Source organism: Vidua chalybeata, chromosome 4, assembly GCF_026979565.1.
Source record: "Vidua chalybeata isolate OUT-0048 chromosome 4, bVidCha1 merged haplotype, whole genome shotgun sequence".
NCBI lineage: Eukaryota > Metazoa > Chordata > Aves > Passeriformes > Viduidae > Vidua > Vidua chalybeata.
Window position 1 is genome coordinate 36,861,463 of NC_071533.1, and position 25,693 is coordinate 36,887,155.

Below are 25,693 nucleotides of genomic sequence, written 5' to 3' on the forward strand. Positions count from 1 at the left end.
GGAGAGAAACTTTTCTCAAGCGCATGTACTAATAGGATGAGGAGTAAGGGCTTTAAGTTGAATAAAGAACAGGTTTAGATTAGATATTAGAAAGAAATTCATTACTGTAAGGGTGGTCAGACACTGCAGCAGGCTGCCCGAAGAAGTTGTGGATGCTTCATCCCTAGAAGTGTTCAAGACCAGATTGGATGTGGCTTTGAGCAACCTGGTCTGGTGGAACGTGTTCCTGCCTATGGGAGAGAGGTTGAAACTAGATGATCTTTAAGGCCCCTTCCAAGTCAAACCATTTTATGATTCCATGATTGTAAAATCAGCAAATGCAAGATAATGCATTCAAAATATGATTCTTTATCATTCAGACTCAAAAGGAATTGCAAGCATGCAGTAAGTTTTCATAATACAAGGAACTGTATGTTCTTCCCTTCTGAGTTGTTACACAGGTGTTAAAAATGAGAAAAAAGTACACCTTTATAGATTATGTGTATGATTTTTATTCAGGAAAGTTTTAAATCGCCTTCAGCTGTCATTGTAGAAATATGGAAGGGTCAAAGATTGTACAGCCACAACATGGTAACTGCGTTTGTCAAAATGTACTTTTATTCTATCTGTTATAAATTAATTTGTTTATGCTCCTCACTGCATTGTTTTCATTTGTGTAAAGCTAAGGACCAAACAGAGAATATGTAATGCATTCCATTCTAGGATTGGCTGAGATTATGTATTTGAAAATGTGCATCCAACACTGCACATCCACCACCATGAAATGGTCTTTCACATATGCTAAACTGTTACAATAATAAATTGAAAATGTGAAATGGAATACGATGCTTAGTTTCATAACTTAGATGCTAGGCTTTTTGGTTTTTTTTTTTTTTCCCTGAGGGGTAAAAGCAAGTAAACAAACAAACAAAACAACCCCAAAACCCATCCTGACCAGCTCTATCAAAATCATGATGTCTGAGTAAACTTAATTTTGGGAGTTTTTTTCTGCAAAACCAGCACATTATGAAATAGTAATGATGTGGGTATTCCAAAACCAGTATTTTGTTTCTGAAACAGAACAAAGGTGAAATAAAAGTCAAACTCAGCTTTATGACTAAAAAACTCTGCAGGTTAATGTTTTTAAAGGCAGTCTTCTTTCCAAAAGTGTATAGTTTTAATAGGAAAAAAAAAAAAAAAAGAGCTTCACAATATTTTAAATTTCTTCATTTTTAGCATGCTGTCTTCAAAATGCTTGTCACAATCCTAATAAAAAGCAGTGGTAGAAATAAGTTGCACCAAAAATATAGCAATCCATCTATAAACTTACGAAGATTTTGCCATATTTATATATTCACCAAGCATATTGCACATAGTGATCAGGGCCTATTACTGCAACCTGTATATGTGTTCTCTAAAGTATGTGATCTCTAAAAGTTACATAATCACATGATCAATTTTAAATGTTACATTAATAAATGCAATTCCCTAATGAGACCAAGAGATAAGCAGAAAAGAACTTCTTACCCAGTCTGAAGAAACAGAATAAAGGTACCTTATTTTTTGATGTATGGATAAAATATATAAAAATAAATCTCAGTTTTTAAATAATCTACCTCATTTTTGTACAGTACTCTAAGAAATAGGTGCATAATTTAGTAATTTCATAATCTGTCATTTCACATATATAATACAGAAATCAGCAACATATCATTATCATCAATAATAAGACCAGTAAATTCAACATATTTAGACATTATTTAATCACACACCAAATATGGGAAAAAATCCTCAATTCTTATTAGAAATATAAAATAAACAGTCCCTCCAATCTTTTTCAATAGGCAGTAGCAAAGGCAGTGTAACTAGCGTAGATACATAGGAACACATCACAGAGTTGAAGACTTAACAAACATCTAGGTCTGTACACATCTTTGCAGAATACAGAAAAACAGTGGACTCAGAGAAGGCCCAGAGTAATTAAAAAAAAAATTATCACAGTAAGTTCCATTGCTGGTGTTTGTATTCTATTCATCACCCTCAAAATAATAACAAATACGACTCAACTATGTTGTGAGGAAATGTATCTGGCAAAGTGACCTGCTCAAGATCTTAGTGTGAGTGCCAAGAAAAGAACATGGCCCATAATCTTCTGCCTTATTTAGAAGAACAGCTTACATATCCTGCCTTCTCCTCCTTCTTTACACAGGAAGCTTCCTGCTGGCCTCAGTTTTCCCTTTGCCCTCTTCAAAGACATTCTTCTCCTATATTCTACTTTTTGAAACATATGTAATGTCTTTGGAAAGGTGCACCAACTAATCCCTATTCCTTGGTATTGATCAATTTAGTGCTGTTGTCCATCTGTACCAGCCCTAATCAACAGTATAATTGGAACCACATAGCGCCAAATCTCTGCCACCAGAAAAGGAAAGGAACCAGGACAGTGTTGCTGTTGAGGCAGGGACGGGAATAAAAATGACTCCAAGTTCAGAAGGCAAAGATTGATCTGGTTATTCAAATGTACATCACTCTTTCATAGAGAACATCATGAAGACCAATTTCATTGGTCTTAAAGTAAAAACATTTTACACCATTGGTGCACTATGAATAGCACACGGTGGTAGAACATATCTATAAACAATATGAACAGAAAGAGAGATAATAGATAGTTCACATTCCTCTTGGACTTTTTCCCAGGCTTAGCCTGGTAGAAATCTCTCTCCTTTTCTCTCTGACTGAACTGAGAATATCTATAGGACAGTAATTAAATTACTAATGTGGCAGAAAGATTTAGATTAGAAAGTTATTTAAAACCTTTCAAAATTACTCTGGTTTAAATCCTTGCATATATATATAAGCATGTATGTACACAGTCATTGGACATGCAAGGCCATCATACTTGGTTACTTCCATACTTGCAAAACTGGTATGACAAAAGCAAGTATCTATTTCAAAAGCATTATTGCCATAGGATAAAATGCAGAACATCATAAAATTAATCAACTCTGGGTAGCTACAGTGGAGCTCCTTATAAAATCTTTTATTGGAAGTCAGCACAATTGATTATGAACAAAAGGCCACATAATTATTTGGAATTTTTTCTTTTTGTGGATTGGATGTTCGCTTGCAAACTGCTTAGTGGTTGTAAAATGACCCACAACTTCAGTAGATTTCTTCCCATTTAAAGAAATATAAACACATATGAAAAAAATACTAGGTGGCTTTGAAGAATTCACTGTAGCATTTATATGCTAACTATTTTATTGCTGGTAAGTCTTCAATATAACTGAGGCCATACAGTGTAGAGAAAGCATTTAGTTATGAATTTACAGGAGGGACTGATATCAGATACATTGCAGAATGCCAGCTGCAAAGCAAAAAAATAGGAAGAATCAACAACTTTTTCCTCTTATAATTTGCAAATGAAAATTCTTGGTTCTGATCATTTCTTTGTGGTGGGGTCACTTATTTCTTTCATATTCTTGTTCTTTGAATCAATTCAGAGATAAAAAAAAATATATGGTATTCTTAAGCTGTATCATAATTTTATCTTTTTCCTGCTCACTTTTTAATTTACTTATCTGTTCAATGTAGCACATATTTAATGACTCCAGAAATCTCAGTAATGTGGAAGTGGCTAGACAATATTGTCATATAAAACAACCACCCAAGATATTGTGAATTAAAGGTTGTTCCTACTCACTTTTCTGAAGAATCTGCAAATACTTAACTTACATGGTTAAGTCAAATCTGTTGTTTCAGAACAACTGAAGTATTTTGTTTCTTCTTGGATTATCTTGGCCAAGGAATAATCTGAAGATGGTAACGGACTACAAATACAAAAAAAAAAAAAAAAAAAGATTAGACTATGTAATTAAGAGTACAATATATCAAATATAATGTTGAATTAAACAACAAAGACAGACATCCAGATTAAACCCTATATTTGTATGTTGCTTGAAAAATTTTATTTAATTTCTAAAGAGTGAAATAGTACTCATAATCTTTCCAACTTCTGTGCTATATGGACCTCTTTTAAAATAGTTTTAAAAATAGGTTTCAATGGAGTCTGACTTCAAAGAGGACAATGAGAAAAATGTGGTCTTAGGGCTTCTAGAGAGGGCAGCACTGGTGATCCCAATGTGTTCTGGTTGTGTGAAATAAGTGTGTTTAATAAAACAAAACTGATTATGTCTTGTGAGTCCATCCATCACTTTATCACTTGGTCTGACTCCAGTCACTAATATTTTCTAGAATGTAATACCTGGAGTGCATATAACAGCAAATGTTACAGATTAGTGAGGTAACAGCAGTACTAAGAGGATTCCCTTAAGGATGTGGAAAATGTTTAAAATGGGGATCCCATCCATTCTCCATCTGAGATTTTTCCTGGGATCTGACTAAGTTAGCTAATAACTATCTTACAATTATTCCTCTTTCCTTTATTGTTTCTGATGACTGTTTTGCTTGAGTGGATCATCAAAAATGGTTTCCTTTTTGTCCTAGTTTCTTCACTAGTATTAAATTGGTGAATCTTGACCAGCCTAAAGCTTGGCTTTGTGGTCTTAAATGCCTGTGCCTCTCCCTTTACACTTGGTTAGCTTGTTATCAGACCTCATAGAGATAAGTGCACACTTCATCTTCCTATATAAATCAATTTGAAACTCTTTGCCTTAAAATATTTTTCCTATCTAAAGTTATGCAAAGAAAGAAAAAAATACCTTTAGTATAGTAGCTTGGTGGTCCATGTGTAACCATATAATGGTAGGCTGGTCATTTTTGGCCAGTTTAAATTTTGCAGCAAAAATCTTTTTGTCATAAAATCAGGGGGAAAATGGATAACTACTGCTTGAACCACATGCACAATTAATTACTATATCTGTTTCAGGTGCATTCAAAAATTTGTCTCCCCAGATTCTTCTCACATCTCCTCTGTCTCAATAAAATATTAATCTTTCACTTCTTCTTGTCTCCAGTCCTTACATGCCTGTATTTTGTTTGCTTTCTTCCACTTTGGAATGATAAAGAGAAATTAACAAGATACAGCCAAAAGTTGTGTAAGAAAAATATAATTATGTCTCTGACATGGCTTTCAATCCTAATTAAACTTGGCTATCTCAAAGGTAATCCGTTCAGTTTCTGTGAGGATGCACTCACTAGCATGTCGCTGAGGGAAGTGCTTATAACAGAGACCTTTGTGGGGGGTTTAGTTGCTGTCTGTTTAGAGGCTCGCTAACATTGATAAAGGACTTTCCATCCCCCCCCCCCCTCTGATATTTATTTTATTTTATTAAAAAGACATTCTTTAAGCCATATGAGTTTTGCCTCATAATCATTCCCAAATCCTGAGATGTTATTTTTCAACAGTAGTGGAGAACCACCTACTGGAAATAATGCATCTTGCAGGGCAATCCACAGTTCCTTCGTGCCTGTTGTAACTTTTCAAATTCTCCATCCCAAATGGAAAATGGCTCTGAGGAGGCATTTCTAAAATAAACAAATAAAAAGAAAAGAAAACACATGAACAAGTTTGTAGCCAATTCCAGAACAGGGGCAGAAAATAAGAAGAGAAAAATCATCCTCCAAATGTCAGGCAGGAATCAGAGTAATGATGCCATAAGCTCATACTGTGCAAAGGAAAACACACAGTTATGACATATAAGGGATTATACTAAAATACTCCATTGTTAATGAAACATACTACAGTCAATTTGTTTTTTTTTCCCTTTACAAAATATTATATTTTTCTGCAGGAAACAATAGGAATGAGGGAGCTGTATTTTGAGAATAAGGCACAGCAAAAAAATAGTTTTGTGGTCAGTGTACTACAAAAAGGCAGTAAGTTCTGCCTCCACTTGCCATGCTGTGGGAGATTTGTCACTGTGACAATAGAAAAGCATCTTGTCAACAGCAACACTGCCAATATTGTAATGACTATCCAGACATGATACCTGAGTTCAGAAAAATAGGACATTAATTAAAAGTATAATAAAAATGCTGATAAACTAAGTTCTTTATTAGCTGCAGAATTGCAGTAGAGATTGAAAATATATATTCATCATACAGAGAGCTTCCATCAAACTGTTGTAGATGGTGTTCAAAGTCATTTCATTTGTGGCTATACAGTCAAGTAGCTCGTGGTAGAAATGGGAGAAAGATTCTGCTCTAATAGGCAGTCTTATGCTCATCTCTTTCACTCAGTATTGTCTAGAACTTTGGTATGGGGGAATGTGCTGGAGATAACAAAATTACTATTATTGAAACATCTTTATTTTGACGCTTCTCCAATCCTTTTCTAGATTACAGAAAGATTAATGAGTCATTGAAAAGGATTCATGTATCCTTTTTTTTTTTTCTTTAGCAAAATACATTAGTATAAGTCCTAGTATGGGAGAGATGAGGACTAACTACATTTCCATGTAGTACCAGTAGTATGTTTCTCTAACAGGCCTAATTATGAGGCCTCTATGAATGCTAAATGCTTTTGCTTTAGAAACTCAGTGTAATGGAAATGCTGAAAAAGCTTGTTTTTCCCATTTTGACAAGGGACCATCCCTCCAAATGAAAGTCATGTATATGATAACAGCTTCACTGAAATAGAAATCCTGAGTGTGTTATCCCAGTCCAGACCCCTGAAGGACAGCAGCTTCCTTGTGAGGTGAAGGGGCAGGCACTGATCTCTTCCCTGTGGTGACAGTGACAGGGCCTGAAGTTGCATCAGGTGAGGTTTAGGTTGGATATTAGGAAAAGTGTTTTATCCAGAGGGTGGTTGGGCACTGGAACAGGCTCCCCAGAGAAGTGGTCACAGCACCAAGCCTGACAGAGCTCAAGAAGCGTTTGGACAACACTCTCGGGCACGTACTGTGACTCTTGGGGTGTCCTGTGCAGGGCCAGAGCTGGATCTTAAAGGAGTCGCTTCCTACTCAGCATATTCTGTGATTCTCTTTAACTTTGGTTAAATGCCAAGCACAGCACACAGGCTTTCACGCACAACTATCGTTTTTTAAATGCCAAACTCTCTATTTATATTTTTTCCTCCAAAGGAAAATGCAAAGAACCTAGATGCGTAAACTCCGTGCTACAAATCAAGGAGCAAAACACGCCGAAGGCTGACAGGAGCAGAGTACTCGACACTGCTCCAAACGAGGGCAAGAACTGATCCTCGTCCACGCTTACGGTTTCGACGTGATTTTATTCGTTTTCCAAGCAAGCAAAAGAATTTACAGAGTTCATCGCCGTTTTCGTATTTTATTTTGTAAGAAAAACACTCTGGGCGACTCTCCGCCGACCGCACAACACCGATGGATGCGCCCCAGTCCTGTCATGGGGCGGGGCCTGCCCTGAGTGGAAAACTACCATTCCCAGGAGGCACCGCGCCTCCCGCACAATGCACGTTGGGAGTTGGAGTTTCTTCGTCCACCGCTCTTCTCCCGACCGCCCGGCGGTTGCGCGGGGGATCCTCGGGCGCCCCGCGGTCCAGGTCGGGCGGGGCGCGCGCAGTGGAAGGGCCTGGGACGGCGGAGGTTACCAGGTAACGGTGAGTGTCTGTCTGTCCCTCTGTGTCCGTATCCCTCCGCCAGGAACCGCCCCCCGCGCTCCCGGCGGAGTGGCGGCCAAGATGGCGGCGGCGGCTGAGGCAGGAGCGTCGTGAGCGCCTCCGCCAGCCCTGTCCCGCCACGTCGGGCGAAGCGAGGCCGCGCCGCTCCTCCGCTGCCCGAAGGCGAAACGTTCGTCCGGGCAGCCCGGGCCCCGCGAGTGGCGGCCGGCGGTGGAGGAGGAGCCAGGCCGGGTGACCTCCCCTCCGGCGCGGGGTGAGCCGCCTTCTCCTGCCCCTCGCGCGGCGCTCTGCCCCTTCCTCGTCTCTTTCCCCTGGTGGCGGCGGGGCCGCGCTGGAGCTGTGGGGCAGGGCGGCGGCCCGCGAGGGTCAGGCAGTGGGCTCGGAGGCAGGCGCGGGGCGGCGGGTAAATCGTGCGGTAGCAGCGGGCTGTGCGGGCCGCGCCCCTCGCACAGGGCAGGGCGCGTTATTCGCTCTCCAAGGCGACGCCGCCGCGTTCGCGGCAGTGGAGGCGCCTTGAGCAGAGCCCGCCTACCCACGCACCCCGCGGCTCCCGGGCTTTGGCGCCGGGAAGGAGCGGGATCTCTGCCCGCCGCCCCCGGGCCAGGAGCGCCTCGCCCGCCTCAGGCGGCGAGCGGTGCGGCCGGCGGAACCGCCGGGCCATCCCTCGCTCGCCGGCCCCGCTGGCGGCGACGAGATCCGCCGGGCCTGCGCTCGGCGCCCGCCGTTGGGAGCAGGTCGGGACGGCAGAGCCTGCGGGCGCTGGGAAGGCCCCGGCGCTGGAAGCTGGAAGTGCCGGACACACCGCCCATAGCCAGGGTGTGTGAGTGTGCGGCTCGTGTGAGCGCTGTCCGGTGCGGCAGGAGAGGATTTGCTCTGTTGGCTGGTCCTGTGTGATGATACTGTATGGTTTGCTTTTTAAGGAGTTAATGTCCAGTGAGGAGCGTACGTCTTAAAAAGCTAAACTTAAAAAGAAATGTTTGGCCCCATTTTCAGCCTTTATGGTGCTATGATGGCTTTTTGCGACTTTATGTTTTCCATTTAATTTTTTTTTACTTGTCAAAAGTTTTCTCTTTGCAGTATTAGGTGCTCTAGAGAGCCCCTGAATTCACGTAAGTGCTATAGGAAAAAATTCTCAAGAGCATCTTTACTGTAGACAAAAAGCCTTTTGAAGTATATACCTTTGTTTTGCTTGCGTGTTGTGTTTCTTCTGTGCAATCTGCATATTGCTGATACCTGTGCAGACTCTAATCTTACATGTTTTGCATATAATTCTGCATGTTATCTTAAGTTATTATTTCTGTAGAAAGTATAGTTGAAAGTCTTTTTTTTCCTCAAATCCCTCAAAAATCTTGTACGGCAGTAGGCACGTGCTCAAAAGCTTTTATACAGATCCTGTGACTTGCAAGAGCCTGAAATTGGCAATAGGTTGCTGTAGGTAGATAGGTGGATAATGAGAAGATAGCAAAGCTTTTAGAAGGGGATTTTTTGTAGAAATAGCTGGTAAAGTGAAAACAAAGCAAAAATGCATATTGATGAAATGTGTATGTGGAGGTGGGTAGCACAGCTTTATGTGAAAGAAGAAAAAACCTAGCTGAACCTCTTTGTGGTTTTCAACTGAGTTAAAGAGGTAATATACCATCAGAGCTCTCGGACCTTAAACTTGCTTGATTATAGTTCATTTGGAGGTATCTAAGAGTATGATAGGAATGTTTAGAAACTTTCTTTTTGGTAAGGGGATGCTTCTGTTAGAACACTTTAAAATCCACTTGCTGGAAATAATGAAGATACTGTTAATTTTGAGCTGTGTTTATCAGGGCATGTTGGTGTATGCTGGGTCTTCTTGTTTGAGAATCCTGTTATTCACAATATTCCATCTGGGACAGTGAATTTGCTTCAGATGTAGTGAGAGTCTCGTACAGCAAAGATAGTTGAGAACAGGTTTTGTGAAAGTTTTAAAAGAAATAAATGTGAATAGTTACTTGTATTATGTAAAGATGAATACTCCCATTTCTTTTTACAGTGGAAGATAGGGAAAAACCACTTTTGCTACGGTTTTAGTAGAATTATATAACGTGATGATGAGGAAACAGCTTACAGAATTGGACTGTAAACCCAGATGGCCTCTAATCTTCCTCATTATGGTCAGTGACATAGGTCAGGACACAGTGTCCGTTGAAATGTTGGGTTTTACACATCTACAAAGCTGAACAGTTTATCTGTAACTGAAGATAGTTTGTTAAAATCACGGCTGTTTTTAAACTGACCACTATGCATTTGCTTTGAATGCTCGTAAGTTTTAGCATGAGCTTCCCCGTGAGCTTTTTATAGGATGTACCCTCTGTTTGCATGGCCTGGTGGGCACTTCTGTTGGGATGAAGAAGGGAGTATGAGTGCTTGTGCAGGGACAGCAGGGCATAGTTGCCAAAGCAGCAGGCACTTACACCTGTTCTGGGTGTGTTATGATCGTGGTTGTGAGATGCAGAAGCAGAATGACTCCTAACTGCGTTACTGTGACCTGGGCTGGCGCACTGCCAAGTGGAGATGTGGTTATGGTGTAAAGAGCATGCCTGGTAGATCCCATTTCCTTTATGATTTAGTAATTGGCTGTGTTTGCGTAGGAATACTGCTTTGTAAGTGTGCCTCTTGAGAGGGCTGTACTGTGGGATTTTGATTGAATCCTATACCTAAGCAGGATAGGTGTACTAGGACAGCTTTTAAACTTAGTTCAAGATTAATCTGTTTTCCTTCCTGGAACTGATATAAAAAAAAAAACCAACAAGCTTCTTACTTCCTAATCTTTAGTTTTGGGTGATTTCTTCACCTTCACACAGTGAAAATTAGTATTAGATAGTTGCAGTAAAATGATGAGAAAGTGGTTCCTATCAACTTCTATATTTTTATTTTTTCAGTTAAGCTCAGGGTTATGTCCTAACATAGTGGTGGAAATGAGCAGGAAAAAGTAAATCTCTGCAAGACTGCTTTTCTTCTACATCTGTTACAGTTCTTCTTAGGTAAATTTTGTAGCTTTCTGCAGTGGAATTGTGCCAGCAGCACTTAGCTAATATAGTTAGCTATGTATTCTTCACCTTTTGGAACAGGCTAATCTAATTCTACTATCATAAAGGAATACTTTTTCTGATTTTTCAGCTTTTTTTTTGTTGTAATGTCAAAACAAGAAGTGAAAATGAAAACTTCAAAAATTTAAATTGCTTTATATTGCACAGAGTGACACTGATGGAGAGCAGCTAAGCTTTATAAAATGCATGTTATTTTGTTTGGTTTTGGTAGAAACTGTAATGTAAGTGGCAGGTCATTCACTGCTTAAATAGCTTGATGAGTGGTAATGAAAGTAAAAATCCTTTTACTGACGTCTGTTTTCCTTTTGTTTTTTCAAGTGTGTCATTCAGTACTCTGTTTTCAATATCTCAGTATTAAAATGAATGTGAAAGTTTGACATACTGCGTCTCCAGTCACTGTATCAAACAGACATCACCCTAGGCCTGAAAGTGTAGGCTTTATGAATTAGAAAGCAGCATTTCTGAGCACTTATAGTTTGTTTTAAAGTGAGGACAATTGAAACTCTCAAAAAAAAACCAAAACAACCAAAAAAACCCCAAAAACTCAACTTTATTTTATAGATCAGAGGTTTAAAAGCCCCAAACCCACAACTACTATTTCTTTATTTTTTTATGCCAGTTTCTGTGTTCTTCTCGTTGATACGTTTCTAGTAACAGAGCATAGTAAATGGGGAGTTTAATTTCCTAAACAGCTTTGTGTTTTCATCTTATAATGAATATGTAGTTGTCTTCTCAGATCATGAATCTTTAGAATTTTCTATGTAAACTGATCTTAATACAGAACATTTCTTTCAACTCCTTCTTATAGACTGCTTTTATTGATCACTTGTCATGGCAACAGGAGGTGGTCCCTTTGAAGAAGGCATGAATGATCAGGACTTGCCCAGCTGGAGCAATGAGAGCCTTGACGACCGGCTGAACAACACAGTAAAATTATTCTTTTCTTTTTGTTTCCATTTGATGCTGTACATTAGAACTACCAGCTAGATTCTGTTAGTGGCAGGTAACAATGTAAACCCCTAAGCCTCATCAGGCATGGCTTTGCATCCAGTGCAGCTTTACCTGGAAAACCTGAGGTAGATGTAAGCAAACAATGGGTATAATTCAGAGATTTTGAGGTCTACAGAGGTATTTATGGCAAGCATTTTGGGTAAATAAAGTAGCTAGACACAAAAGCATTGTAGGTGGCAGGAAAGTGAAAGCTATAATTTAAAAAGTTCTAAACTCCTGAAAGTGAAGGAGTCCATAGCAAAGAAGAAAAATACAACTTGAGCTTCAACTGAAGTTAATTTAATGCATTTTGGATGAAATGGATTTAAAATGTTCTGCCAAGCTATTTTTAATTATGCAGTAAAGAAAATTTTATTTTGTAAAGTGACATTTCCTCTAGAAAACTTAGAGCTTATTTCAATGTGGCTTGCAATTTTTACTTCTAAAATGGCAGTAAGCCCTCTCACAGAATGCAAACATTTGCTTTTTGTCTGTGTGGATAACAAATATGATTTTTCTTCTCTCTCCTTCCCCTTAAGGACTGGGGAAGTCAACAGAAGAAAGCAAACAGATCTTCAGAGAAAAACAAGAAAAAGCTTAGTGGAGAAGGTGAAACGAGACTTACTAATGACATATCTCCAGAATCTTCACCTGGAATGGAACGACGCAAGACCAGAACTTCTCATAGCTTTCCTCATGCTCGATACATGACTCAGATGTCTGTTCCAGAGCAGGCTGAACTAGAAAGGCTTAAACAAAGAATAAACTTCAGTGATCTGGATCAGGTTTGTATGAATACTAGCTCCCGCTAGAAATGTGACTGCAAAATGTATTCAGTTAGCTCTTATTAAAGTGACAGATGAGTAAAGAATCCTTTCATAAGTGATCAAGGTAAAAAAAAAAAAAAACACTTACAGGCACCATGACAACCAAATCAAAATTCTGATTTTGAACTTCAGAAAATAAGGGAAAGTTCAGGACTATGGCTTTCTCTGTTTGTGTGATAGCTGTCTTCACTTTCTTGCTCACAGCCATTAACAAATTCCTGTGTCCTCAAAGCAGTATTTCTTACTCATCATACTTGTATGCTACTTGAAAATAGCTGTTACCTTATTTTGAAAGCCTGTTCTTGAACTGCCAGTTTGTGATCCTGAACATTATTACCCTTGTGGATTAAGCAGAGGAGTGTCATTAAAAACTGCTCCTCAGTAGAGTAGAGAATGTTGTGGCACAAATTCTTGAGCCATAACTACTTTTTTGGAAATACAGCGCATTCATCCTTCCCTTGTCCAAAACTAAGGACAAGTGTGAGGGATTGATTCTTCTGGAACAAGGCATAAATTTGTGTTAACAATTTCAGAACAGAGGCTAGTTCATCTTAACCAAAGGTTGTTGCTGACTTCTTTGGTTGTGAAGTTTCTTTCAATGTGATTCATTGTGCTGACTTACAGTTTAAAGGCTGGGCAGAACTTCCTCCTCAAATGTATGTTAGGACAACATGTTGCTATTCACAGAGTTTTAAAGAAAAGCTGAAGTTCTGAGGTCTTATGTTCTGCACAGGAATATGTTGCTCTTTTATTACTGTTCTTTTCTCAAATGTACTTGTAGAAGTAGAATGCTTTTCGCTACAGTAAAGGTCGAGGTCACAGCAAAAATGAGGAACTAAATTCTGAGAAACTACAGAATGTTTTTGGTTCTCATTGTTCGGGGAGGATGGATTTGCTTTCTGAAAACTTTGTGGCAAAAAATTATTGGCACTGTCTTCAGCTAACTTTTGGCCAGTTGGTGACTGATTAGGTAACTTTAAAATTAGTCTAATAATACTGTAGAAATAGTAATGCAAGCAGGGGAACAAAGCAGTTTGAGAACATATTGGATGAAAAAGTAAAGCAATTGTTCTTTCTTTTGTTTGTATATAGAGAAGCATTGGAAGTGATTCTCAAGGCAGGGCAACGGCTGCTAATAACAAACGTCAGCTTAATGAAAACAAAAAACCATTCAACTTCCTGTCACTGCAGATTAACACTAACAAAAGCAAAGATCCTGCCTCAGGTTCCCAAAAAAAGGAAGGTGGGGTATCAGCGCAATGTAAAGAGTTGTTTGGAGCTGCTCTAAGCAAGGATTTCTTGCAAAATTGTCAAGTGTCTGCTCAAGAAGATGGAACGGGAGAACAAGCGATGGATAGTAGCCAGGTATTTACACAGCCTACATAGTCTACAAAATATTGACTCTTAATCTTCAGTGCTGCTTTCTAAATTTCTTCAAAGTATTAATCTTTATTGGAAATATTTAACTTCCTACTCTTCTGGAACTTGAAGAAAATGTGAAACCAAACTTAATCATCTACTGTTCTTTAGAAATCTGCTTGTTGGTAACAGAAGTAATAAAAATTTTCATTTCAGAGATTGGTTCCCTTTTATATGGCTCCTGAAAGTTCTCTCACAGTTGACTGTTTTCCTCTATTGATGAGCTCAGTTGTGTTTTAGCCTGTGTTGACCAGAAGCTGTGCTTCAGCCTTGCAACTTCCCGCATGTGTAAATCTATCCTTATAAAGGCTGTTGACTTTTAACCACTTGTAGAAGAGTGCTCGGAGGAGTGAAAGTACTAACATATCCCCCTTTCATTACTCCTTTGCTGTTGCTATCACTGTGTCTTGTGCATTGAATACGTTGCAGTTGTAGCTGAATGCATTCAGTAACTTCAGTGTCTTTGCAGATTGTGAGCAGACTAGTTCAGATTCGCGACTATATTGCTAAGGCCAGCTCCATGCGGGATGATCTTGTAGAGAAAAATGAAAGATCGGCCAATGTTGAGCGTTTATCACACCTTATAGATGACCTTAAAGAGCAGGAGAAATCCTATCTGAAATTTTTGCAAAAGATGCTTGTAAGTTTGAGAACATAATATGTTTGTTTCTGCACTGTAAGCTTTTTTTAGGAGTTGACCGTTTATGTTTTGATGGTGCTACTGAGGGTGTTGATTTTGGTATGTAGTACCTTCCATAAGTCATTTTTACTGCCCCTTATATAGCTTTTGATTTGTGCCAATGAAATATTTCAGGCTAGAGAAAATGAGGAGGATGATGATCGGACTATAGATTCAGCTGTGGGATCTGGTTCTGTAGGTGAGAGCACATCGCTAAACATTGATGTGCAGTCTGAGGCTTCAGATACCACGGTAAGCTGCCTTTTAGCAATTGAGGTAGAAATGAGGGCTTCATTTTGGTTTTTTTCATGGGTCTTATGATAGTGTCATCATCTGCAGTTCAGTTGAAAAATAGTAAATCCCCAAGGACTCTGTTCAGAAGGTGTCCATGCATGTGTGGATTTATTTTTTTAATATGAGAAAAATAGTAATGATTCTGTCACAACAATCTGAAGACTCTTTTAAATCTTTATTCTTTCTTCAAAATACAATGAAGAGTTAAATGCGTACTTTGGCAGAGAATTGACTCACATGTTTAGGAAGACATAGCTTTCTATACAATTTTTCATCTCTAGGTTTGTTTCTGTTAGTGGGGAAAATTTTTGGGTGTTGGGTGAAGGGAGAATTAGAAATGTATCATTAGTAGGCCATTGTCCAAGCATCTTTTTAGTGATAGAGGTATTGACCTAATACAGAAGTTTCTCTTATTTTTTGGAAAGATGGGCCCCTCTTCAGAAAATGTGTTCTGAATTTAGTGCTGAGATAAACAGTCCAATCTCCCTTTCTATTTATAAAAGTTTTTTTGTTTTTTTTTTAAACATGGTAAACATGTCTTGTAGTAGATACTAAAGCAATTTAATAACATAAGTTTTGTGTCTTCCTTTCTGTTACGCTGAGGAAAAGTACCAGAGAGCAGGTATTCTTTCTGGCCAGTTAGCACACTGAATGTCCTATGGATAAGGAGAATTTACCTGCTTGGAAATAAAACAGTTAAAACATTAAGAAGCTTTTGTAATTATTTTTCGCTTTATAAGAACTCTTTCTATCTCTGTAAGGAAATAAAATGATAGACATGGAAGATGCACTTTTAACTTAAAAAAAATTAAATTTGGAAAATGCAGAAAAAAGTATGGTTTTTAAGAAGTGTCCATGTAAACTCATATTGTCTCAATATTTGCAAAATTTGTGCTTAAGTTTCTTGTTTGGCTCTTAATTTTGCATCTAAGCTCTCTTTATATGCAGCTTGAATATTTTACATGCAGAATGCATACTTCTGGTTGTATAATGTTGATTGCTATATGGAGCTTTATTGTTGTGCAAATTCAAAGAATGACTAAAAATGTCTTCGCTCTTTAGCATATGTTATTAGATATTATTTTTCATTATTTGACAAGATAAAGTGGGTAGGTTTGTAACTTAAAAATGCATGCTAAGTTGGGGCACATTTTTAAAATCTAACATACTAAACTATTCGATATAGGAGGTGTCTTTTAGTTTGAGTTGTCGGCCCTGCATTGAGGACAAACTAGGGAATTCAGCTTCCCAAGAACAGGTTACAGACATTGATGTTACACCAAGCCCTAAAGTGAAAAGTGAGAGAGCTGCTCTGAATGACAGGGAAATCTGGCCTTGTGGGATTAATAGCCAGGATCATGGATTGCTTTCAAAGGTACACTTCCAAATGTTACTTTAGCCTCAAATAGGGTTTATACAGGCTAGTCTTCCCCATTCCCCCATCTCCCTTATTAATTGCTTCAAATGTACTTGTTACTTACAGTGAATGTTCCCACTGGATTGTGTATCTGTATCCAGCTGTCTTTTCACTGAATTAGTCTTCTTTGCCTAGAATATATTTTTCTTTGAATAGAAATGTTTCACAACTTTTTCTTCTGAATTGTTAGCATTGAAAGTTAGCATTGATGCAACTCTGTACAGCAGGTGTTATGATTTTATGTAGATCATCCTTCTAAGTTTTATTGTTCCCTTCTTGGGAAAACATGCTGTAATTGTGACTTTCAGACACTTGTCATGGTTACACTAATAGTCTGCCAATGCACATTTAAACTAATACCAAATACAGAAGCTGAATTAGAAATTAGTAGCCTTAACTTGTTCTGCAAATGTTTTTCTGTAGTTGTTGATATAAATATTTGGTTGGAAGGGGAAAAGCTTTCAAGGAGTGCAGTGTCTAAAATGTCTTTTTTTTACTCGTTATGAGCTTTTTTATATCGTTGTCCTTCCTGTGATTTAATTTTTAAAAAGTCTTAAATTTAGTCATTTTTTCCCCTAAAATAAAAGGTTTTATTGTTTTGTCAAACTTACTAGTCTAATTGTAGAACTAAGTTTGAAAAACTTGTTAATGCAATTTTCATGAACTGAAGCAATTTGGTACTTTAGATAAAGCCTGGATTATTTAATAGGTGATTGAGGCTGAGGCATATACCCTTGTTCCCTCCTGTGCTGATTTCAGTGTGTGATCTATTTTGACTCTACTCTGCTGTTTATATGAAAGGTGAGAGTTTAACAGCAGTCATCAGTGTTAGTTGCAGTGTATCTTCTAGTGACACTTCGAGGAGTTTAGAATTCTGAATGTTTTCAGCTTTCTCTGCTGAAAAGTTGAGCATTCCTTAGTACCCAGAACTAGTTAACAAGGTGTCTGCTTCTATTCTGACATCTGATGCAGAGTATTTGGACTGAATTTTTTACTTTAGAAACTCAATACTATGTGGATAGAAGATTGTGCTTTCAAGTTAGTAGTGTTCTTTGTAAATGCTTTTTATTTTCCCTTATTTCATGTGCAAAGTGCAATTATGCAACTTCAGACAGGATCAGGATCTTAACTGTGGATGTCTCATTAAAATAATTTGAGTAAAAGTTTTGATGCAAATCTCCAGCTCCTAATTAACATAGGATGAGGAAAATAACTGAGTTTTAATATATTTTAACTGCTTAGCATGCTTTCATTCTTTCAGAACTATTTCAAAATATTGTTTGAAAACAGTGTAGACAAGGTCTATGCATGTTTTTGTTACGAAATTGATTTACCCAAACCTGGCATATTCTGATATCAATGCCATAAATACAGCACACAGAACTAAACACATTGTAGGCTAGAAATGAGTTACTGCCCAAAACATTCTTCTGAAAATTTTAGAGATTTTAGGCCAGTAAATCAATTGCCATCTTGTGTTTTATATAGCTCCATGAGGCAATGCCTTATCTTGCTTACCTTTAGCAGTCTTAAAGGTTAATACCCTCTGTTATGATTTAAAAGACAGAGAGAGGCTTGGGTTAGTCTTTGGGTCACATCAGGGCAGCTGACCAGCTTTGTAAAGAAAAAGAAAACTTAAACCCTCAGGACCTATAAGCATGTCTTGGTGATACAGGCTTCTTCCTGTTGGATATCTGAGGTTTATTTTTAGATAAAGAACTATCAGAAAGGTGAAGCTGTTTACTTTTTTCCATTAACCAGGCTGTTAATTTATATGCAAATTTTTCTTGCTTTGACACTTCTTTTACTAGTTCTCAACAGGTAAATGGTTGTAGTTACGGTAATGTTGCTCCATCTCTTGCAGGCCAGAGATCCTCAACAGGAAGCTAAAGAGGAGTTGGAGAACTTGAAGAAACAGCATGATTTATTGAAAAGAATGCTACAACAGCAGGAGGAATTAAAGGCTCTTCAAGGAAGACAGGCAGCTCTTCTTGCTTTGCAGCATAAAGCAGAGCAAGCGATTGCTGTCCTGGATGATTCTGGTATGTGAAAAGATGGTGTCTCTTATATTATGTTAGCTTGCTGACTGAATGATGAAAGCTGGAATTGTGAAATACACATTAAAAAGGTTTTTTTAATTGCAAAGCCTCTTTCTGAAGAGTTGACCATGTAACATTATAAAATGATGGGTCATTTAAAAACCCAGAGCTGATTACTGTGGTTTACCTGTAAAATCCCAGAAGTGTAGGTTTTTCTCCTAAGAATGGGTCTACTCAATGTTAAGATTCAAATTCAATCTATGGCAAAATTAATGTTTTCAAAATTTGAAAACAGTGAAACTTTACTGTGTGTGTAATGAAGTCATAATCTCTGGGGAAAATAATTAATATTTGTGTTTGACTTTTCTTATGAGCTGTTGGTTTCTATTTGAGGGAAAATAGGAAGAATTATTTGGGTTTTTCAGCTGCCACTTGCATATTTAATATTGTTTGAATATGAACTTTGAGGCAGAGGCAAAAAGCTTTCTTTTAAATGTATTTCTCTCGTAAAGCCTTTTGAAGAAAGAACTTCCAAGACTCCATTTGCAGATGTAAATATTGCAGCTTACACCAATATGAAAGCTTGGTGTCCTGTTAATTTATTATTATGGAAATTACCTCCACTGTTGTCAGTTTAGCTATATTAAATAATTGCAGTTTTATTTCTAATAAGTTTCTATCAGCCTTAGACAAATTGGTTGCTTTCATTTTGCTCTGAACTTTTCAGCAAAACACAGAGCAAGCCTAAAGTCCTTTTGTATGGTCCTTTATAAAGCAGCTCGAGTTGTCTTGTTAGTATTTTTGTAGCAGAAGGCAACTTTCAAGAGTAAACTGGTGGAAAGGACACAAAATCAAAAATATGTGCTGTATTTCCAGAGGATCAGTATATTGATGTTGCTAAACCACACATTTTTATTCATCGCTGTGGAAAAATACTTATATTTTCCCCTTTTTCCATATGCCCAGTTGTAACAGAAACTACAGGTAGTGTTTCAGGAGTGAGTCTTACATCAGAACTGAATGAAGAATTGAATGACTTAATTCAACGCTTTCACAACCAACTTCATGATTCACAGGTTAGTCCTGAGATTGTACTGTATAGATTTTGCCATTATCAGTTTTTATTCTATTTAACAATGCAGTTCAGTGTTTGTCTTGCTGATCTGTATTTGCTAGTGAAGTTATCAGAGTTCCCCCCAGACTGGAAAACTCAGCAAACTTGAAAATTCTTAGGGGTTATTAGCTGACTGATCTATGCTTTCAGTCTCATGGGTTTTCATGGAGGTCTAGAGAAATAGTTTCTTTACTGCAATTTAATTATTAACTCAGTATATTATTGGGATGTCATTAGAGTGTTTTCAGTATATTTCCCTTTATCATATTTGTTTTGGTGTTGATTCTGCTGCATATTGAAGGTCCATAAGAAAGCTTTTTGTTTCTTACAATTTATTTACCTTTTATTGTAGTACTCTGAATAAAATGGAATTACTCTTTTTAGACACAGTCTGTGCCTGACAATAGAAGGCAAGCAGAAAGCCTTTCACTTACCAGAGAGATTTCACAAAGCAGAAACTCTTCAATGTCTGAACGCCAGTCAGATGAGAAGGCACAGCTTTTTAACAAGATGCGAATGTTGCAGGGTAAAAAGCAAAAAATGGACAAACTATTAGGAGAACTTCATACACTTCGTGACCAACATCTAAATAACTCTTCCTGTAAGTCAATATAGGCAGAACTGTATTTTTGTCATGAATACCATGTTTTTAATGTGCATGTTTCGTAACATTGTCTTTCAGATTGTAATTGGTCAGTGAAATGCAGGTGATAAAATCTGCTGGGCAATATTAACGTAAATGGTACTAATGCTGTGTAAATTTCTGTCTTAATGAAAAACTCTACAAGTAACGATGATGAGTGTCAATTAGCACTTTGGTTTATAATACTGAAGATGACTAATGTGAGGATGTGATGAGGTTTTTTTCTTCAAGGCTTGTCTGTGACACATCTGGCTTGTGAAAAAAAGAGCCATATGAACTTGAGCTTTGTGTGTTTTCATCACAGTATGTCTGCATTTGTGTACTTGGCACTTCATGTGTTAGTAGCTTTATGGCAATATGGCTTTGCTCCCTCTCTGTCAAAAGGCTTTCGTGTGCACTCATGGCAGGGACTTCAATCACAGGCCATTCTAGAGGGCCTTACCTGTCTGAGTGGTCTAGAGCTTTGGCCTTTTCTTTTAATGGCTTTGTGCTCTGTTTATTGATGCAGACCTGTCCACTTGCTGCTCTCGCTCTCTGTTTCTAACAACGCATACTGGTGACATTTGTCCTGTGGCTGAAAACTTCTGAGGGGTGATCACAGTGTATTCTGGTTAGCATTGTGAAATGAGGCCTTGAAGCATGCACTTAGAGAAAGACATGCTGGTTTAATAGTTATGTAACTGTACCCCAATTTTTCTGTATGTATTTAATGCATATAATACGAACATATTGGGATATGATTTTATGTAGCTGGAAGAAGCAAACATCCCGTTTGTTTTACAGCAAATAGACAAAAAAAACTTAGCAGAGGTGAAAAATTTGCTAGGATTTTTCTTTTGATCAAAATTCAGAAATGTTAAATTTTTATAAAAAAGCAATGTAGCCCTAAGTAAACCCTTGAAAAATCTCTATGGGCAGATTCATAGCGTGAAAGCTTCTACTTCTGACATTTGATAAAGCTAAAAGGGAATAACTGAAATCTTGTTTACAAAAGCCACCTTATTACTCACTGCCTACTGACATTGCATACAATGAAACTTAAGAAAAAAGTTTTTTTTACTAAAGAAAGTTATTAACTGCTGTTTTGTTCTATTGATAATATTTTATGTCATTATTTTAATAGTTTAATTCAGTTTAATTAGTTAATTAGTTTAATTCAGTTAAGCAGATTCCTTGTTATGAATTGTTCACATAAGCTGTATTTCTTTTCTGTAGTTTTTCCTGCTTCAGGTTCTCCTCAAAGGAGTGTTGATCAAAGAAGTACAACTTCAGCTGCTTCTGGTCCTGTAGGCATAGTAACTGTTGTCAACGGTGAAACAAATAGTCTGGCATCTGCTCCCTATCCTCCTGATTCCCTGGTTTCTCAAAATGAGAGTGAAGAGGATGAAAATCTAAATCCGACAGAAAAGCTTCAGTAAAAGTTCTTTAAATTTTTTTCCAGTGTTTGCTTTAGTAATTTGGAGTGTTACTTTTTTAATAAGTTTTGTGTTAAGTAACTATTTCCATTTTTTGATTTACCTAATTTAGTATTACGGACTACTTAGTAAACAATCTAATACAGTTAACTGGATTCAGAGCTTCAAGTGTGAAGTTCTTGCAGCTTGGAAACTGGCAGTAAACTCTAAGAACTTTAAAGTACATACAACTCTACATAGATGAGTGGCAAAACAGATTACTCTTTTTTTTCCTCCTCAGGAAGCTAAATGAGGTTCGTAAGAGACTGAATGAGTTACGTGAGTTAGTTCACTACTATGAGCAGACGTCTGATATGATGACAGATGCTGTGAATGAAAACACTAAGGAGGAGGAAGAAACAGAAGAATCAGAAAGTGATTCTGAGCATGAGGATCCACAGCCTGTTACTAATATTAGGTTGTTGTATTTTTTGTTATCCAAAGTCTTTGTAGCTGAGTTGTTGCTTCAGGAAACCTGAAATACTTTATTTAAGTCAACCAGAAGTAACTTAAATGTGTGCTTATTACAGTAACAAAATTACAGTTCTTTTTAATTTGAGGTAACTGTTACACAGATGTCTAATAATTATCTAATCCTTGGTGTCTTATTTATTTAGATAAGTGTGAACATGTAGAAAATCACTATAAGACTTCAAAAATCTGTAATTCCTCTGGGTTTAAGTACTTAATTATGTGTATGGATTTCCACTAGAAGATTACAGGCTTAGACTAGAGAATTGGAGTAAAAAACCCTTCAGTTTACAGAGGCATTGACAGCTATAGTCTGGCATCTGTGTGTATTGAGGATCTTCACCTGGTAGAAATGAACAGTCAGTTAGCTGTGCATCATATAAAGCTTTTATAATGTAGACATATACCTGTAAGACCTAATGTATTGTTGCAGATCTAGCAGGGCATAAATTACAGCTGCTTTGATTGTTAAAAAAATAATCTGTTGGAGAGATGAATATGGAAAACTTCCCAATGTCTGGACAGATTTTATATGGAGTTGAAGTTTGTTTGTTTGGGGGTTTTGTTGGATTTTTTTAGGGAGAGGGGTCAGAACACCTATTCGTAAAAAAGCTAGGCAGAAGACGACAAAAGTAAAATTGTATCCATACCAGTTTTGAAAAAGTTAACATGAGTAATTTATTTCACCCTAGAAACCCTCAAGGAATCAGTACTTGGAGTGAAATAAATAGCAACTCAAATGTACAGTGTGGAACTAATAACAGAGATGGAAGACATCTTAATACAGACTGTGAAATAAACAACCGATCTGCTGCTAATATAAGGACTCTAAAAATGTCTTCTGCTTTAGGTATGTTCTAAAATCTTGCAATAATTTTACTTCTTAGTGCAAATAGCTCTGATAGCTGCACAGAGTTTTGGAGGTTGTTGTTTGATGAGCAGAATATTCAAGAGCTTATCATTAAGCTATTATTTTTCTAATGTCCAGTAATTACAGTGGACTGCAGAAGTTCAGTAATGTGTCTTTGGTATTGTTTTGTTTCCTCTTCCTGTTTCCAGACTGTCATAATAGGGAGAATGACAAACACCTCGATCTACCCCGAGGTGAAGATGATGAAGTGGAAGAAGATCGAGTTAGTGAAGATTCCATGTCTAGTCACAGAAGCAGCCTGGGTGATGTGGCTGGAGATGCCGAGTTTGAGCAGAAGATCAATAGGCTTATAGCTGCAAAACAGAAGCTTAGACAGTTACAAAACCTTGCGGCTATGGTGCAGGTATGTTGTAAATATAAACTTGTGCACAAAAATTCAGCATTCGTTGTTTCATGTTATCTGTACCTTCTGATAGGGAAAAATTGCTTAATGCAACTTTTAAAATGCTTATTTATAGTCTAGAGAAAAAGAGGATACTGTTTGATTTTTCTGATTTCAAAGGTGCTACTTCTGAGATTCAATTCAGGGATTTTCTTGGAGGATGGTAACCTAAGAGAACAGTAGTCTTTATATTTAACCTTAGCCCTGGATTACAAAATACAAACCAAGAAGTAGATCGGTATTATTTTTAAACATATTAGACTTTTTTAAGGTTATACTGAACATTCAATATGTTTAGGTTTTTGAACCCTAGATTTTTTGAACGTTGTTCAATCAGCAAGGAACATTTTTCATGAAAATCTTTAGATGTTGCAATATTTTTGACTTGCAGTACTTTGGTTTGGAGGCAGTGGTTTTATTTATTTTGAGAGTTTTGAGGCCCAGCTGTAAGTTGGATATGTTTTTAATGTAGAATATCACACACTAATTTAGTGATGTTAGTAGCGCAATGTCATGGCTCTAATGTCCCTTCAGAATGCTCACATTTGAGCACCATCTGCTGTAATGTCTGCATACTGAATACATTAAATGTATCAGAAATGAAAAGGCTTTATGTGAGAACTTCAAAATCAAGCTCAGTTGGAGCTTATGTTTTACAGTAGCAACAATGTAAACACAATATTGTTATTTCAAGATAATACTCCTGTATTACTTCTCAGCATCTAGATCAGTGTTGGTTTTTATCGTCACTATAGAGATGCTAACTCTGCAGTGGTATAAATCAGAATTAGAGATGATTCAGCAGCTTCCTTGATAAATAGCCTAATTAATGGCATATCTTCAATCATATTTCCAAGGCTTGTTATGTAATCTCAGCAAAGATACAGTAGATCTGTGAGCTGTGTCATTTTTGGTCGACAGTGATCTCTCCTGTTTAGCAGAGTCTTTATGCGGAATGATTACATTGGAAAACAAAAGCAGCAGTGGCTACGGCTTTCATAGTTTCAATTTGAGAACTGAAAATACAGAAATTATGAAGAAAATAAAAGCAGAATAGAAAACCAGTAGGACTTTCTAAAAAATACTTTAGATTCAGTTTTCAAAAGTAGTTTTGTTATTGTTAATATTTAAGTTCACTGATTGTGGTAAATAAGCAGTCTTGTTCACCTCAGTATCCTTCTGTTCATCCTTGTTCTTTCTTCATATGCTTGTATCTTTCCATCCACTGAGTCACAGGCAAGTGGTTTATGCTTCCAAAATGAGACAAATTATTTGTATTTAGAGTGGAAGTTTCAGTAGTTGAGGTTGCGCTAAATAACTTTAAATTCTCTCATTAACTCAATTTATCTTAAAGTCATGATGCCATGGAGATAATGGCTTCTCAGTTTTTGATTTGTGCTAAAGATAAAGCTATTCAGACTGATCAGTTTTGAAAAAATCAAACTAGACAAACTTGACAAACTAGAGACGTTAAATTTTTTTTTATATCAACTTGGAAATAGTCTAATTGCTTTTCTGACATCCTTTCAGGATGATGATCCAGAACCTCAAGGAGCAATTGCAAATGCATCTAATATTGGTGACTTGTTGGGTGAGGTGGAAGAGACAAAGCAACAACCAAACAATGTCCGAGCAAGTTCCAACAAGTTAAAAAAAGATGTGCGACTGAATGAAAAAGCAAGGTAAGCCTTTGTCAGAGGATGGTAGAGCTGTGCTTTAGGCAACTTCTTGCCAAGTAACGTGTGGATAACTTATTCGCACAGAGAGAAGTTCTATGAAGCTAAACTTCAGCAGCAGCAACGGGAGCTTAAGCAGTTACAAGAAGAAAGAAGAAAACTGTTTGAAATCCAGGAAAAAATTCAAGTGTTACAGAAAGCTTGTCCTGACCTTCAGGTAGGTAGAATGTATTTATTTGCTGTCTTAAGGTGTTGAACAAAGACACATAAAATATCTTGCTCACCATTTTTTCCCTGTGAAAATTGGAAAAAACCTCAAAATTGGTAATACTTGTATACTGTAAGTAGGTGGATTTTTAAACCTTGAGTTTTGCTTATGTCATTCACTTTTCAATGGTTCTTGTTCAGTGGTTAATTTCACTGGTTTGTCTTCAAAAGCCATGACAGAGTCCTCAAAGATACAGAACCTTCTGTATTATTTTTAGCCTGAAATTTGTCTGTCCATACTGGTCAGTCACTGCTTCATTACTTCTCTTAGTAGTCATTTGCTGATATTTTGGAACGGTGCTGTGTCTTATAAGCATGATCAACACTTTGGTGCATTTTAACTTAACTCTACAGGGCTTTACTGTTTTTCATGCTCTTTGAAGATTTAACTTCTTTCTGTGAAGTGAGCAGTAAATTATCAATATTGTGCATCTAGAACATTATATAATAATACATAAATTAAGTTTTGTTGATTC

At 37.4% G+C, this 25,693-nt stretch overlaps 1 protein-coding gene across 26 annotated transcripts in view; it reads left to right on the forward strand.

The window, feature by feature from the left end:
- Positions 1–7,441: 7,441 nt before the first annotated feature.
- The window catches only part of PCM1 (pericentriolar material 1), a 41,674-nt gene continuing 23,422 nt past the window's right edge, over positions 7,442–25,693 (forward strand). For 11 of the 26 annotated variants that reach the window (XM_053940151.1, XM_053940160.1, XM_053940166.1 and 8 more), the window contains exons 1-16: positions 7,489–7,516; positions 11,423–11,541; positions 12,144–12,389; positions 13,524–13,796; positions 14,320–14,490; positions 14,665–14,781; positions 16,010–16,198; positions 18,105–18,282; positions 19,246–19,355; positions 19,778–19,994; positions 21,252–21,450; positions 21,732–21,908; positions 22,654–22,811; positions 23,021–23,235; positions 24,805–24,956; positions 25,038–25,167. In XM_053940151.1, the coding sequence (XP_053796126.1) occupies positions 11,446–11,541; positions 12,144–12,389; positions 13,524–13,796; positions 14,320–14,490; positions 14,665–14,781; positions 16,010–16,198; positions 18,105–18,282; positions 19,246–19,355; positions 19,778–19,994; positions 21,252–21,450; positions 21,732–21,908; positions 22,654–22,811; positions 23,021–23,235; positions 24,805–24,956; positions 25,038–25,167 (2,628 nt within the window). In that variant the 5' untranslated portion in view covers positions 7,489–7,516; positions 11,423–11,445. Of the gene's footprint in view, positions 7,517–7,714; positions 7,791–8,286; positions 8,354–11,422; positions 11,542–12,143; positions 12,390–13,523; positions 13,797–14,319; positions 14,491–14,664; positions 14,782–16,009; positions 16,199–18,104; positions 18,283–19,245; positions 19,356–19,777; positions 19,995–21,251; positions 21,457–21,731; positions 21,909–22,653; positions 22,812–23,020; positions 23,236–24,804; positions 24,957–25,037; positions 25,168–25,693 lie in introns of those variants that run through there. The other 15 variants (XM_053940165.1, XM_053940175.1, XM_053940171.1 and 12 more) reach the window with 10 other exon arrangements.